The sequence below is a fragment of the Eumetopias jubatus genome, unplaced genomic scaffold (genome assembly GCF_037043125.1).
Source record: "Eumetopias jubatus isolate StellerSeaLion01/CBP00866 unplaced genomic scaffold, mEumJub1_p1.0 scaffold_2, whole genome shotgun sequence".
Taxonomy (NCBI): domain Eukaryota; kingdom Metazoa; phylum Chordata; class Mammalia; order Carnivora; family Otariidae; genus Eumetopias; species Eumetopias jubatus.
In genome coordinates, this window is record NW_028274808.1 from 160108911 (window position 1) to 160124773 (window position 15863).

The 15863-nt window shown below is 35.4% G+C and overlaps 1 protein-coding gene across 2 annotated transcripts in view; it reads left to right on the forward strand.

The window, feature by feature from the left end:
- Positions 1-15863, forward strand: part of CHIC2 (cysteine rich hydrophobic domain 2) — a 62115-nt gene that overhangs the window by 18967 nt on the left and 27285 nt on the right. For both annotated transcript variants that reach the window (XM_028100660.2, XM_088021158.1), the window contains exons 2-3: positions 3358-3412; positions 3538-3693. In XM_028100660.2, the coding sequence (XP_027956461.1) occupies positions 3358-3412; positions 3538-3693 (211 nt within the window). The remainder of the gene's footprint in view (positions 1-3357; positions 3413-3537; positions 3694-15863) is intronic.

Here is a 15863-nt window from a genome sequence, read left to right on the forward strand (position 1 = left end):
GTTTTTAAGGTCTAGGCGGTAGCTCAAATATTTTTAAATGAATCATTTTTTTCTTTTGTTTATGTAGTGCTGGTTAGTTAACTTTCAGTCTCTTATTATTTTTTTATTTTTTATTTTTTAAAAAAAATTTAAAGATTTTATTTATTTGAGAGAGAGAGAGCACGAGCAGGAGGGAGGGGTAGAGGGAGAGAGAGAAACAGACTCCCTGACGGGCAGGGAACCCGATGTGGGACTCCACCCTGGGACCCTGCGATCATGACCTGAGCTGAAAGGCAGACGCTTAACCGACTGAGCCACCCAGGTGCCCTGTTGTTTGGAGATTTTAAAAGAGAAAGCAGAGTACAGTTGGGGTTCACTCCTATGGGCTGGGGAGACTTCAAGGACTTTAAGCACAGCATTATCTTGACACTTGTTCCAGGTATTCTTGTTCAGTGGGTGGGAAGTGAAAGCAAGGAAATGGAAAAATCATGAGCACCAAGTTAATGGCTAGTAGAAAAGCTAAACACTCTCATATAGTGGTAATCTTGTCACTGGGTAATTTTTCTTGGGACATTTTTTGGGGGGTGAGATGAAGGAAGAGGAATGTTTACCATATGTTCCTAAGATACAACTTAACAAAAAAGTATGACTGAAGAGGAACTGAGTGAATGTCCTTGGAACTCTAAATTCTTACTCTGAAGAATAACTAGCCTGACTTAAAAGGAGCCCTGACCTGCAGGAACAACAGGGCAATTAATTAGCTGGTTGTGCTCCTGGGTAAAGAATCACATGGCCAATAAGGAAATATTCAGGCTCTACAAAGAAAGGAAATTAGGTTTTAAGCTCATCCTGGACCGCTCCCTCCAATTTAGCATATTACACGGCAGCAAACTATAGGTATTCAATAAAATAATTTAATCTGTGTTAAATGTCTTAATGGCTGGGATGAAAGGGGAAGACTTTTCTATTTAGGAGACTTGGAGGGTGGCTCCTGGGTGGGTTAGTTAAGTGTCGGACTCTTCTTTTTGGCTCAGGTCATGATTTCAGGGTCATGAGTCGGAGCCCCAGGTTGGACTTTGTGCTGGGCATGGACCCTGCTTAAGATTCTTTCCCTCTGACCTTACCCTGCTTGGCGTGCCTGTGGTCTCTTTCTCTCTCAAAAAACAGAAACAAACAAACAAAAAAAACCTGAGGAGACTTGGAGGTATCTGGTTGTTGCTTTTCTAAAAAATTTCAAAGACCAGTTGGAAGGAGATGGTTAATTGAAATAATAAACATGGTTGAGGCGTGCCAGGGTGGCTCGGTTGGTTAAATGTCTGCCCTCGGCTTAGGTCATGATCCCAGGGTCCTGGGATTGAGTCCCACATCAGGCTCCCTACTCAGCAGGGAGCTGCTTTTCCCTCACCCTCTGCCCTTCTCCCTTCCCCCTCCCCACTCGTGCACGTGCGTGCGCGCGCTCTCTCTCAAATAAATAAATAAGTTCTTTTAAAAAATAAACATGGTTGAAATGGAGACGATTCATAGAAAAAACCTTCAGACCAATGGAGATAATACTTGGAGATGGAAATTTATAATTTATACTCAGTAAACATTTGTTGATTGTCCTCTTCCCTAAGGGAAATAGATGAAAAGGAGGTACATTGTCTAGAGACTTCACTGAGAGCTATCACCTAGCATTTCACACCTTTTCCTCATTTCAGGAGTTTTGAGGTTGGAAGTGAGTTATCTCTTGGGGCAAGTAGAACCACATTGCAGTGAGGCATATAGACAGAAAATGAATTGAGTCTGTCAGTCTTAGAATGGCATCAATGCCAGAATTATGTAGAAAAATAACAGTTGCAGGTATATGTTTAGTATGAAAAGAACTTTGGCTTGGACTTAGGTAGTTGCATTGTAATCTTTTCCGTAAATAGTATCCATTATTTATGTCATTCAGTGCTATAAAATAATGTATAAAATAACTTAAGGTTATGATAAAATGGTCTCCAATGCCACCATCCACATGTAGGGAAGTCTAGATAATGATATAGACCACAACCTGGCCACCGAAGTGTTTTGTTTGCCTTGCACAGTATTTTAAAAAGATGGGAAATTTTACCTAGAAATCTGGTTTTCCAACTCCTCTTAGAGAAAGAAAATCATACAATCTCTCAGACGTGAGCCTGCATTCTAATATGATAGTAATCAGCTGAATCTGACCCATGACGCCCCCCCACCCATTCTGTATACCCTCCACTTGGCCCGTCTCTGCCATTCCTTACTGCTTTCGCACAGCCCATGTTAATTCGATTTCCCTGTTTAGCTGTACTGATGGTTGAGTTAAAAACCCCTGACCTGGCCAGCTGTTTGAGGCAGAGTATCTCAGGAGATCCCTCTTACTAGTGTAGGCTACCTAAAGTGCAGTACAGTGTATTTATAAGGGTTGTTAAGACAGTGACTCTTAAGGGTTCTCATCTTAGAAAAAAAATTTGTAACTATGTGAGGAGATGGATGTTAACCAAACTTACTGTAATCATTTCACAATATAGACATGTATCAAATCATTATGTTGTATACCTTAAACTAATACAGTGTTATATGTCAAGTATATCTCAATAAAACTGACAAAAATTTTGGCTTCAGGATCCAACAAAAGTCATATTTAAATATCTCAGTTTTTATTTCTAGGTGCAATCTGCCATTACCAATGTGTTCATGAGTATTTTATTCTTTCCTAATAACTTACACAAAGAAATAGTCAAGTGCCCAAACAATCCTTATGATTTTTGCGGACATTTAAAAGCTTAAAGATATTAAAATGTACTACCTCAGTTCTGTTTCTTTGGGGGCTCTTATAGCAAGTGTTGTATTACTTGTAAGTTTAAGTAGGCACGCAGCTATCACATTGTTCTAGGTGGGTTTTTTTTTTAGCGTTTTCTGGCTGTAACAACAGTGTGGATATGCTGGCCTCAGAAAATGCTAACTGATCAACTTGCATTCTTAGACATGCTACTGCTTTTTTGAGTGTTAACACGTGCTCTTGACCTAAAGAATAATCAGTAGCAGAGATCGTAGCCTTCTAGTACTTAGTTGGAAGAATCTCAGTAATTTTTACAAATTAGATAATTGTGTTGTTTTCTATTACATTAATATTTTGCTTACAAACAGAGCCACAAAGAAGTCATTTCTTTTCTGTGTTCTCAGCCTCTTATACAAAAGTTTTGATTCAGCTGCTAAGATTGCTTGTTACATTTCATAAATTGCTAATTACAGTGTGTCTCAAACTTCCATTGTTACTCTGTATATCAAGTTGCATCTGTTTACTTGACCTTTGATTAAGTTAAATGGCTGTTTTTCAACGACATGTAATAACATATTTTTCTTCTTTTTTAAAAATAGATTTGGACTGAGCAACAAATTTGAATCAGAATTCCCTTCTTCATTAACCGGAAAAGTGAGTGTCTATCATTTACTTAGGTACTATTTTTTCCTAACAAATTATAGAAATAATTATGCAAATGAGACATGTTTATTGACATTGATATTACAGTATTGTTATTTCTTAAAATTTTTCTTTAGGTAGCTCCTGAAGAATTTAAAGCCAGCATCAACAGAGTTAACAGTTGTCTTAAGAAGAACCTTCCTGTTAATGTACGTTGGCTACTTTGTGGCTGCCTTTGTTGCTGCTGCACATTAGGTTGCAGTATGTGGCCAGTTATTTGCCTCAGTAAAAGAGTAAGTTGAATTAATATATTTTAATTTAAATTTAGAAATAGACAAGCAAGTCTTGCATTTATCTAGTTTTTATTTTTTGTACTGAATGAGTCACACCATGCTGAATACTATAAAAAATGATCTGATCCAGTAGAGGAGTGATTAAGTAAAATTATGGCATGTCTGCATGCTGTTATATTAAATTTAATTATAAATTTAATTCATAATTTTTATGATCTAAGAAATTACCCAAGAGTAGAATAGAATACAGCATTCTCTCTGTATATACATTTATGGTGGTATAGCATAGTGATTGAGAATGCTGGGTTCAGGTCTACCACTTATCTCTGTGACTCTAGGCAGGTTTCCTAACCTCTGTCATCTCTAGTTGACTTATCTGTAAAATGGCACTATTCACCTACCTGCTTGAATAGGATTGTTTTAACTATAAAATGAAATAGTGTATATAAAGCTATTAGCTAAATAGTTCAAATAACTAATAGACATTGACTAATAGCATTATTACTAATACATAAGGTCGTACCCATAGAAGAAATAACATGGTTACAATGTTTATTTCTAGTTGGTAAGACTATGGGGAATTCTGGTTTCTTTTTAAGAAATTTTTTCTTTTGTATTTTACAAGTTTTCTGAGATGAGTACATAGTGATTCTGTATGGCAGATTGTTATAGATGGAACACATTACATTTTTGTTAAGTTTTAAAAAAGTATGGTAGCTATATGTATAAAAATGAAATACTTTTGAAACTGAATGAATGGTTTGTGTGGCTACATTTCATTTTGTCATCAAATAATGATAGGAAATATGGAAAAGCAAATTCTGTTTGTCCCTTGATTTCTGTTGTAAAATAAACAATATATTACTACTGAAAAAAATTTTTACCTTATACATTTTATTCATAAGAAGATAATGCCTTTGTAATAGAATTGATTTTGTAATATTTACTGTAATATTTGTAATATTTATTTTTTCTCCAAGAATATTTCTTATTTTTTTCCCTTGTATTTCTGACCAGATCATCTTCAGACTACATTTTTTTTTTTAATTTTTTTTTTTTTTTGGTTTTCATTTGTCCCTTGATCCACAATTGAATTTGCAGCTCTTGGAGTTTAGATTCTCTCACTACCTCCTACTCTTCGGGCTTTTTTATTGTTTAAATGACTGCTGTCTCAGGGCGCCTGGGTGGCTCAGTTGGTTAAGCATCTGCCTTTGGCTCAGGTCATGATCTTGGGGTCTGGGGATCAAACCCCAAGTTGGGCTCCCTGCTCAGTGGGGAGCCTGCTTCTCCCTCTGCCCCTCCCCTCTACTTGTGCTCTCTCTCTCTCAAGAAAATAAATAAAATCTTTAAAAAAAAAATAACTGCTATATCCCACTTGGTTGGCAGTTTGCTGTTGTTTAACCCAAGGAATCATAAGAATTTTATTTTAGAAATCTGTGTGATCCAGTGTTTTTGAGGTTTTGAGATCTTTTGTTTTTTACCTTTTTTTTTTTAAGATTTATGTATTTATTTGTTTATTTAGAGAGCAAGCAGGGGGAGGGGGAGAGGGAGAGGGAGAGCAAGAATCTCAAGCAAACTCCCCACTAAGCACAGAGCCCAATGTGGGACTCGATCCCATGACCCTGAGATCATGACCTGAGCGGAAATCAAGAGTCTGATGCTTAACCAACTGAGCCACCCAGGCGCCCCTGTTTTTTACTTTTTAAATGAGAAAACAAGATATTGCAATGTGTGCACAGTGTAGGATTTATAAAATAAAACTCAACTTCTTACTCTTTTCCATGCATTTTTAGCAATATGAGATCATTTTTCAGATGATTTCATTAAATTCCTTTTTATTTGAGTCATAGGATAGATTGATTTTCTTAGGCTATTCTCATCTATAGTTTCGGAAAGTACGTTTCATTTAACAATGCAGTATTCAGTCTAAGGTCTCTCTTTGTATGTATATGATTTAATCTTATATGGACTTTATTATCTAGTGAGTGCAAACAAGTATGATTACAGTTTAAATAAAAAGCTGTGCATTTCCGTGTCTTGGGGATAAACTATTATATACCCATGGAGAGAGTGACACTTCATGCATGTATGAGGGTGTTAGAGACCCTCAAAAAAGTGGTGCTGTGTACGATGGGAGCAGGATCATTTAGAGCAGGGATTTTTAACTTTTTATTTGTCGTGGATCCTTTTGGTGTTCCAGGGAAGTCTGTGAACCCTCTCTTGGAATAATGTTTTATTTGTATTTTAAAAGGTTTAATGTATTTAAATGTATGAAATGAAGAATATGAGATTATAAAGGAAACCGATTATATGAAATAAACTTACCAAAGTACTAAAACTCCTCAATTAGGGGCGCCTTGGGTGGCTCAGTTGGTTGAGTGTCTGCCTTCAACTCAGGTTATGATCTTAGGGTCCTGGGATCGAGCCCCACCTGGGACTCCCTGCTCATTGGGGAATGTGCTTCTCCCTGTCCTCCCTGTCCCTCTGCTCTCTCTCCATCTCTCGCTCTTTCTCAAATAAAGAAAATCTTAAAAAGTTGCCTCAAATATATTATTTATAAATGTTTATTAATGCATACAAAATAAGATAGCAAAGAATCTACGGTAATATGATGTGATAGGAAAAATCTGATTTCTATGAGTGATAGAGATACAGGTCCTGTTTAGTCTACCACAGTTAGTTGCATACATTCATAATCTAAGGGAACTATACCACATTTCAGTTAGAGATCAGTGAAAATAAAGATGTTTCATCCACTTTCATGGATTCCTAGAATTTTGTCTAGGTATTCGATGTTAAGAATAAGAACCCTTGATTGAGAGGTACTAGTATAAATAAAGGCTAAAACCCTGCCTGATTGTTAGCCCCTGAACCTTTCCTTTGCCCTCATTTGTGATGGTGGAATATGGTTAGAATTGTCTCAGATATTTAAGACAAACCAGGACCAAAGGCATACCAAAGTATCAGCTCAGCAATTTCACCTTCATGACATTATTCATTAATTTGGGTAACTAGATTTCTCCCTTAACTTTGAAATCCATCTCCAACTGAGTGTCCCTTTTTATGAACTGACCTTGTTCTGGAGAGATTGTTTTTATTTATTTATTTATTTATTTATTTATTTTTTAAAGTTTTATTTATTTATTTGAGAGAGAGAATGAGAGACAGAGAGTACAAGAGGGAAGAGGGTCAGAGGGAGAAGCAGACTCCCTGCTGAGCAGGGAGCCCGATGTGGGACTCGATCCCGGGACTCCAGGATCATGACCTGAGCCGAAGGCAGTCGCTTAACCAACTGAGCCACCCAGGCGCCCTGGAGAGATTGTTTTTAAATCTGTATTATCATTGTTGTTCTTCTAAATTGCCTTTCCTTTTTTAAAAAAATTGTTATAAGCTATTTTTGAAAATTATTTACTATACAGCAAAATTCACTATTTTTGGTATATAGTTTTACGATTTTTGACAAATGCATACGGTTGTGTAACTATCACCACAACCAAGATATATTACTATTCTCTCCAAAAACACACTTGTGCTGTCCCTTTGTAGTTATAGTCTTTTCAGCTCTTAAACCCTGACAACCACTGATCTGTTTGCTATCCTTAGAGTTTTGCCTCTTCCAGCTTGTTATATAAATGGAATTATACAGTATATGTAGCCTTTTGAATTTAGCTTTTTTCATTTAGTTAATGCATTCTAGATTCATCTATTTTATTGCATGTATCAATAGTTTATTCCTTTTTTTTTTTTTTTTGCTGAGTAGTATTCCATTGTATGGATGTGTCATAATTTGTTTATCCACTTTCCAACTGAAGAACATTGCGTGGTTTCCAGTTTTGGTGATTTTGAATAAAGATGCTATATATGGGGGTGCCTGGATGGCCCAGTCGTTAAGCATCTGCCTTCGGCTCGGGTCGTGGTCCCAGAGTCCTGGGATCGAGCCCCGCGTCGGGCTACCTACTCAGTGGGGAGTCTGCTTCTCCGTCTCCCTTTGCTGCTACTCCCCCTGCTTGTGCTCTCTTTCTCTGTCAAATAAATAAAATCTTTATTAAAAAAATGATGCAATAAATATTCACATGTATGTTTTTCTGTGAACATAAGTTTTTACTTTTAGGAGTTGGGTTGCTGGATCCTATAGTAACTGTATGGTTAATTTTATAGGAAACTTCCCAGATTGTTTTCCCAAGTGACTCTACCATTTTACATTCCAGCCAACAATATATGAGAGTGCCAGTTGTTCAAGCATCTTTGCCAGGACTTGGTATTGTTAGTTTAAGAAATTTTATTCTGATAGATGTGGGGGCATCTCATTCTGGTTTTAATTCACATTATCCTCATGACTAATGGTATTGAGCACCTTGCCATTTGTAAAACCTCTTTGTTAGAGTGTATTCAAATATTTTGCCCATTTTTAAATAGTTATTTCTTATTGTTGAGTTTTGAGAGTTCTTTATATGTTCTGAATATAAAAGTCCCTTGTCAGGTTAATAACCAAATATATTTTTCCAGTCTGTAGCTTGTCTTTTTATTTTCTTAATGTCTTTGGCAGAGCAAAATTTGATTTTGATGAAGTCTGATTTATCAATTTTTAAGAAATGGATTGTGTGTTTGGTGTTATATCTAAGGATTCTTTGCCTGAAGCAAGGTCACAGACTTTTTCTCCTATGATCTCTTCTGCATTTTACTTTCAGATCTGTGACCCGTTTTGAGTCAGTTTTTGTATAGGTGTGAGGCACAGGTCAGAGTTCATTTTTTTGCATAGGACTATGGGTTTTCTAGCACCATGTGTTGAAAAGACTGTTTTTTCTTCATTAAATTGCCATTGTACATTGACAAAAATCAGTCGACCATATTTATGTGGATCTATTTCTCTACTCTGTTCTATTGATTTCCATGTGTCTGTCTTGATTTTAATACCATATTTTATTTATTTATTTGACAGAGAGAGAGAGAGAGACAGCTAGAGAGGAAACACAAGCAGGGGGAGTGGGAGAGAGAGAAGCAGGCTTCCTGCTGAGCAGGGAGCCTGATGGGGGGGTTTGATCCCAGGACTCTGGGATCATGACCTGAGCTGAAGGCAGACGCTTAATGACTGGACTGGAGCCCTATAGTAAGTCTTGAAATCAGGTAGGGTGTATTCCAAACTTGTTCTTATTTTTCAGGATGGTTTTGGCTATTCTAATTTCTTTGCCTTTCCGTGTAAATTTTAGAATCAGCATGCCAGTACTATGTCTAAAATTTTTTTTAATTGGGATTGAATCTATAGATCAATTTTGGGGAAAATTGACATCTTAAGTTTTCCATAGCATGGATATGGTATACCTCTTCAGTTATTTAGGTTTCTTTGATTTTTTTCATCAGTGTTCTGTAGTATTTCGCATAGGATACAGATCCTGCACGTATTTTGTTAGTATTTCTTTGTGCTTAGTGCTGTTGTTAATGGCATTGTTTTTTAAATTTTGATTTCCAGTTCATTGCTAGTATATAACAAGTACAATTGATTTTTATATATTAACTTTGTATTCTGTGACCTTTCCAAATTCACTTATTAAATTCCAGGAATGTTTTTGTAAATTCCACAGGATTTTCTATGTAGATAATAACCATGTTGTCTGAGAATAGTGATAGTTATATTTCTTAGTTTCTAATCTGCATACCTTTTATTTATTTTTCCCTTTTTTTCCACTGGGCAAGACTTCCAGTGAAGTGTTGAATAAGAGTGATGAGAGTGGACTCTGCTTCAGTCCTGATTTTCTCAGGACTGAGAAAATTGTTTTTCAATTTCATTGATTTTTGCTCTTGTTTTTATTATTTCTTCTTCTTGTTATGGATTCCGTTTACTGTTTTTTAGTTTCTTAAAATCGATGCAGAGGAAATTGATGTGAGAGTTTTCTTTTTTATATGTTGATAATATGCATATAAAGCTAAAATTTTTCTCTAAAGCACTGCTTTGACTGCATTCCATATTTTACTTTCACTCAGTTCAAAATATTTTGATTTTCCCTGAGACTTCCTCTTTGATTATGTGTTATTAAGAAGTGTGTTATTTAACCTCCAAATATTTAGAAATTTTGCAGACACTTTTGCGTTACTGATTCCTAGGTTGTCAGGGAGCATACTTTGTGTGATTTCATTTTTTAAAATGTGTTGTTTTATCTTATGGCCTCAAATATAGTATATTTTGTTAATAACATCTTTACAATTTTTGTTTTTACTTTTGCAGCCTTATTGAGATATAATTCACATACAATAAACTGCACATATTTAAAGTGTACCATTTGATGAGTTTTGTCATATAATTAACATGTACATGTGTACATCAAAATAGTGAACATCTTCATCACCCCCAAAAGTTTCCTTGTGTCTCTTTGTAGTCCCTCCACCCCTCCCAGGCAACTGCTGATCTGCTTTCTGGCAGTATTAGTTTGCATTTTCTAGAGTTTTATGTAAATGGAACTATACAATATGTGCTCTTTTTTTGTTTCTTTTACTCATAATTATTTTGAGATTCATCTACATTGTTGGATCAGTGGTATTTCATTCCCTTTAATGCTGAGTGATGTTTTATTGTGTGGATATACCACATTATTTGATTGCCATTTGTGTTTCCAGTTTTCGTCTATATAAATAAAGCTGCTATGACTATTCTTGTTCAAGTTTTTTTGTAAACATGTACTTTCTTTTCTCTTGAGTAAAAATTTCTGGGAATAGAGTAGCTTGATCATATAGTGTATATCTGTTTAACTTTTTAAGGAACAGAGAAACTATTTGCCAAAGTGGTGCTATTACTTTACATTTCTACCAGCAGTGTCTCTTCTTTTTTTTTTTTAATAATTTTTTATTGTTATGTTAATCACCATACATTACATCATTAGTTTTTGATGTAGTGTTCCATGATTCATTGTGCATAACACCCAGTGCTCCATGCAGGATGTGCCCTCTTTAATATCCATCACCAGGCTAACCCATCCCCCCAGCCCCCTCCCCTCTAGAACCCTCAGTTTGTTTTTCAGAGTCCATCGTCTCTAATGGATCGTCTCCCCCTCCGACTTACTCCCCTTCATTCTTCCCCTCCTGCTATCTTCTTTTTTTTTTCTTAACATATATTGCATTATTTGTTTCAGAAGTACAGATCCGTGATTCATCAGTCTTGTACAATTCACAGTGCTCACCAAAGCACATACCCTCCCCAATGTCTATCACCCAGCCACCCAGTCCCTCCCACCCCCCACCACTCCAGCAACCCTCAGTTTGTTTCCTGAGATTAAGAATTCCTCATATCAGTGAGGTCATATGATACATGTCTTTCTCTGATTGACTTATTTCACTCAGCATAATACCCTCCAGTTCCATCCACGTCATTGCAAATGGCAAAATCTCATTCCTTTTGATGGCCGCATAATATTCCATTGTGTATATATACCACATCTTTATCCATTCATCTGTCGATGGACATCTTGGCTCTTTCCACAGCTATTGCCAGCAGTGTCTCTTCTGCTGTATTCTTGCCAACATTTAGTATGGTTAGTCTTTTTAATTTTAGTCATCCTAATAGGAGTGTAGTGTTATCATTATGGCTTTGATTTGTATTTCCTTAGTAATAAATGACATTGAGCATCTTTTCATGTTTATTTAACATTTGTGGATGTTCTTTGTTGAAATCTTCCATCTTTTTGCCCATTTTTTATTGAGTTGTTTCTTTATTGTTGAGTCTTGAGAATTGTTTATATATTATGGGTACAAGTATATGCTTTAAAAAGATTTCTCCCAGTTAGTGGTTTGACTTTTCATCCCCTAACATCTTTTCAAAAGCAGAAATTTCTAATTTTAATAAAATCCAGTTTGTTCATTTGTTCTTTTATGGATTGTGCTGTTAGTGTTATATCTAATAACTCTTCCTAAGCCTAAGTACAAAGATTTTTTTTCCTGTGTTTTCTCTAGAATTTTTATAGTTCAAGCTTTTACTTTTAGGTCTAAGGTTCATTTGAGTTAAAATTTTTATATGGTGCAGTGTATCGATTGAAGTTAAAATTTTTTTTTTTGCATATAGATATCCTGTTGTTCCATTCACATTTGTTATAAAGGCTATTCTTTCTTCACTGAATTGCCTTTGTACTTCTGTTGGAAATCAGATGTCAGTGTGTGTGTGTGTGTGTGTGTGTGTGTGTGTGTGTATATAATATATCTGTTTCTTAGCGCTGTTGTGTTCTGTTGATGTATTTGTTTATTTTGATGCCAATACCATACTGTCTTGAGTATTGTAGCTTTATAATTACATCTTATAATTGGATAGTGTTAGTTCCCCAACTTTATACTCCTTTTTCAAAGTGGTTTTGCTTTTTACATTGTTTGTATTACATATGGATTTTAGAATCAGCTTGTTGGTTTCTACAAAGGAAATGCTCTTGGAATTTTAGTTTGTATTGCATTGAATGTATGCATCAATTTTGGGAAATTGACATCTTAAAAATATTTAGTCTTTTGACCCCTGAAACAGTGTCTCACTCCATTTGCTTCAGTCTAACATTTTTTTCTGAGCAATGTTTTAAGTTTTGAGTGGATATGTCTTGCAAATCTTTATATAGATTTATACTCAAGTATTATTCTTATACTATTTCAAATGGTATGTATTTTTATTTAAAAAAATTTTTTTTGAAGATTTTATTTTGACAGAGAGAAAGAGGGAGAGAACACAAGCAAGGGGAATGACAGGCAGAGGGAGAGGGAGAAGCAGGCTCCCAGCCGATCAGGGAGCCCAATGCGAGGCTCAATCCCAGGTCCCTGGGATCATGACCTGAGCCAAAGGCGGATGCTTAACCGACTGAGCCACCCAGGCACCCCTATTTTTAAATTTTTTTAATTTTAATTCCAGTATAGTTAACATACAGTGTTGTACTAGTTTCAGGTATACAATATATAGTGATTCACCAATTCTGTATGTTACCATTGCTCATCATAATAAGTGTACTCTTTAACCCCGTCACCTATTTCACCCACCCCACCCCCCACCACCCTTCTGGTAACCATCAGTTTCTTATCTATAGTTAAGAGTCTGTTTCTTGGTTTCATTCTCTCTCTCTCTCTTTTTTTTTTTTTTTTGCCTCTGCTCATTTGTTTCTTAAATTCCACATATGAGTGAAATCATATGGTATTTGTCTTCTCTGACTTATTTTGCTTAGCATTACATTCTCTGACTCCATCCATGTTGTTGCACATGGCAAGATTTCGTTTTTTAATGGCTGAGTAATATTCCAGTGTGTGTGTGTGTGTGTGTGTGTGTGTGTGTGTGTGTGTGTGTGTGAGTGTATACCACATCTTCTTTATCCCTTCATCTATCGATGGGCACTTGGGCTGCTTCCATAATTTGGCTATTGTAAATAATGCTGCAGTAAACATAGGGGTGCATGTATCCCTTTGAATTAGTGTTTTGGTATTTTTTTGGGTAAATACCCGGTAGTGTGATTATTGGATCATAGGGTAGTTTTATTTTTAACTTTTTGAGGAACCCCAGACTATTTTCTGGAGTGGCTGCACAGATTTGCATTCCCGCCAGTAGTGTATGAGGGTTCCTTTTTCTCCACATCCTCACCAACACTTGTTGTTTCTTAAGTTTTTGATTTTAGCCATTCTACAGGTATGAGGTGATACCTCATTTTAGTTTTGATTTGCATTTTCCTGATGCTAAGTGATGATGAGTGTCTTTTCATGTGTCTATTGGCCATCTGTATGTACGTATTTTTTAGAGAAATGTCTGTTCATGTCTTCTGCCCATTTTTTAATTGGATATTTATTTTTTGGTTATTGAATTGTGTACATTTTTAATATATTTTGGGTACTATCCCTTTATTGGATATGTCATTTGCAAATATCTTCTCCCATTCAGTATGTTGCCTATTAATTTTGTTGATTGTTTCTTTCACTGCGCAGACACTTTTTATGTTAATGTAGTCCCAGTAGTTTATTTTTGCTTTTATTTTCCTTGCCTTAGAAGATGTATATAGAAAAATGTTGCTACAGCCAATGTCAGAGAAATTACTGCCTGTGCTCTCTTCTAGGGTTTTTATGGTTTCAGGTCTTATATTTAGGTCTTTAATCCATTTCAAGTTGATGCTTTTGTGTATGGTAGAAGAAAGTGGTTCAGTTTCATTCTTTTGCATGTAGCCATCTAGTTTTCCCAACATCATTTGTTGAAGAGACTGTCTTTTTTCCATTGTATATCCTTTTCTTCTTTGTTGAAGGTTAATTGACCATATAATTGTGGGTTTTTTTCTGGATTTTCTGTTTTGTTCCATTGATCTATGTGTCTGTTTTGAGCCAGTACCATACTGTCTTGATCACTACAGCTTTGTAATATAACCTGAAGTCTGGAATTATATAAATAGTATATATTTTTAGAATTTCAATTATTTTTTCTTGCTAGGGTATAGTTTTCCTAAACTCACCTTTTCCATTAACTTGTAGAGTATTGCATTTCTTTATAGACAATCATATCATCTGCAGTGAAGACAGTATTACTTTTCTTTGTAATATAGATGCTTTTCCTTATTGCACTGACTAGAATCTCCAGGAAAACACTGATTAGAAGTAGTGAGAACAGATACTCTTATTTTGCTCCTGATCTAGGAGAAATGAACTTACACTTTCTTCATTTCGTATCATCTTAATTGTAGGGTTTTTAAATTTTAAAGATTTTATTTATTTATTTGAGAGACAGCGTGCACAAGCAGTGGGGAGGGGAAAAAGGAGAGGGAGAAGCAGACTCTCCACTGAGCAGGGAGCCCCAGGTGGGGCTCAATCCCAGGACCCTGGGATCATGACCTGAGCCAAAGGCAGATGCTTAACCATCTGAGCCACCCAGGCACCCCAACTGTAGGGCTTTTGTAAATGTTTTTTAATCATCTTGAGGAAGTTTTATTCTACTAGTTTGCAGAAAGTTTTTATCCAGAATACTTGTTGGATTTTGTCAAATGCCTTTTCTTCTTCTTTAGAAAGATTTTTAGATTAGAAATATGTTGAATTACATTGTTTGATGTTAAACCAACCTTGCATTCCTGGAATGAACCCCACTTGGTTGGTCATGTCTATTTCTCTTCTTATATTTCTGTTGGATTTGATAGAATATAACCTAGGGGCTCCTGGCTGGCTCAGTTGGTAGAGTGTTTAACTCTTAATCTCAGGGTCATGAGTTCAAGACTCACATTGGGTGTGGAGCCTACTTTAAATAAATAAATTAATTTAAAAAAATGTGTTCATGAGGGATATTTTTCTGTAGGCTTTTCTTGTAATATCTGATTTTAGCATCAGGGTAATGATGGGCTCATAAAATCAGTTGGAAAATGTTCTTTTCTCTTCGTTTTCCTGAAGAGTTTATGCAGAATATGCATTGTTTCATCCTTAAATTTTGGAAGAATTCACTGATGAAGCCATTTGGGCCTGGAGCCTTTTGGTTGGAAGAGTTTAAATACACATTCAATTTCTTTAATAGGTATGGGACTTTTCAGGACATCTATTTTGTCTTGGTTGAGCTTCATAGTTTCTGTTTCTCAAGGAAATTGTCCATTTTATCATAGTTGTTTATAATAGGCATAATAATTACTAATTACCTTCTGTAAAATCTCTAGTGATCATTACTTTTCTTATTCCTGAAATTGTTAATTTATCCCTTGTCTCTCTTTTTTTTCCCTGGCCAGTTTGGCTGGAGGCTTATCAATTTTATTAATCAACTCAGAGACCAGCTTTTGGTTTCCTTGTCTATTTCTATTGATTTTGTTTCATATTTCATTGGATTTTAGTTTCACTTTTATTATTTCTTCTTACTTTGAGTTTAATTTTTTTTTCTAGTTTCTTAAGGTGGAAACAAAGGTCATTAGTTTGAGACTTTTCTTCTGGTGTTTAGTATTATAAATTTCCCTCCTGAATACTACATTCATTGTATTGCCCAAATTTTGATATGTTGTGTTTTAATTTTCATTCAGTTCATTTTATTTTTATATTTCTCTTGATTTCTTCTGTCACCAATGCATTATTTAGAAGCATTTTCTTTAGCTTTTAGGTAGGGACTTCATAGAGATCTTTTTGTAAATTTAATTTACAAATTAAATTAAAAATTAACAGTGTGGTTAGATAGCACTTTGAATCCTTATAAATATATTAAGGATTATTTTATTCTAAAA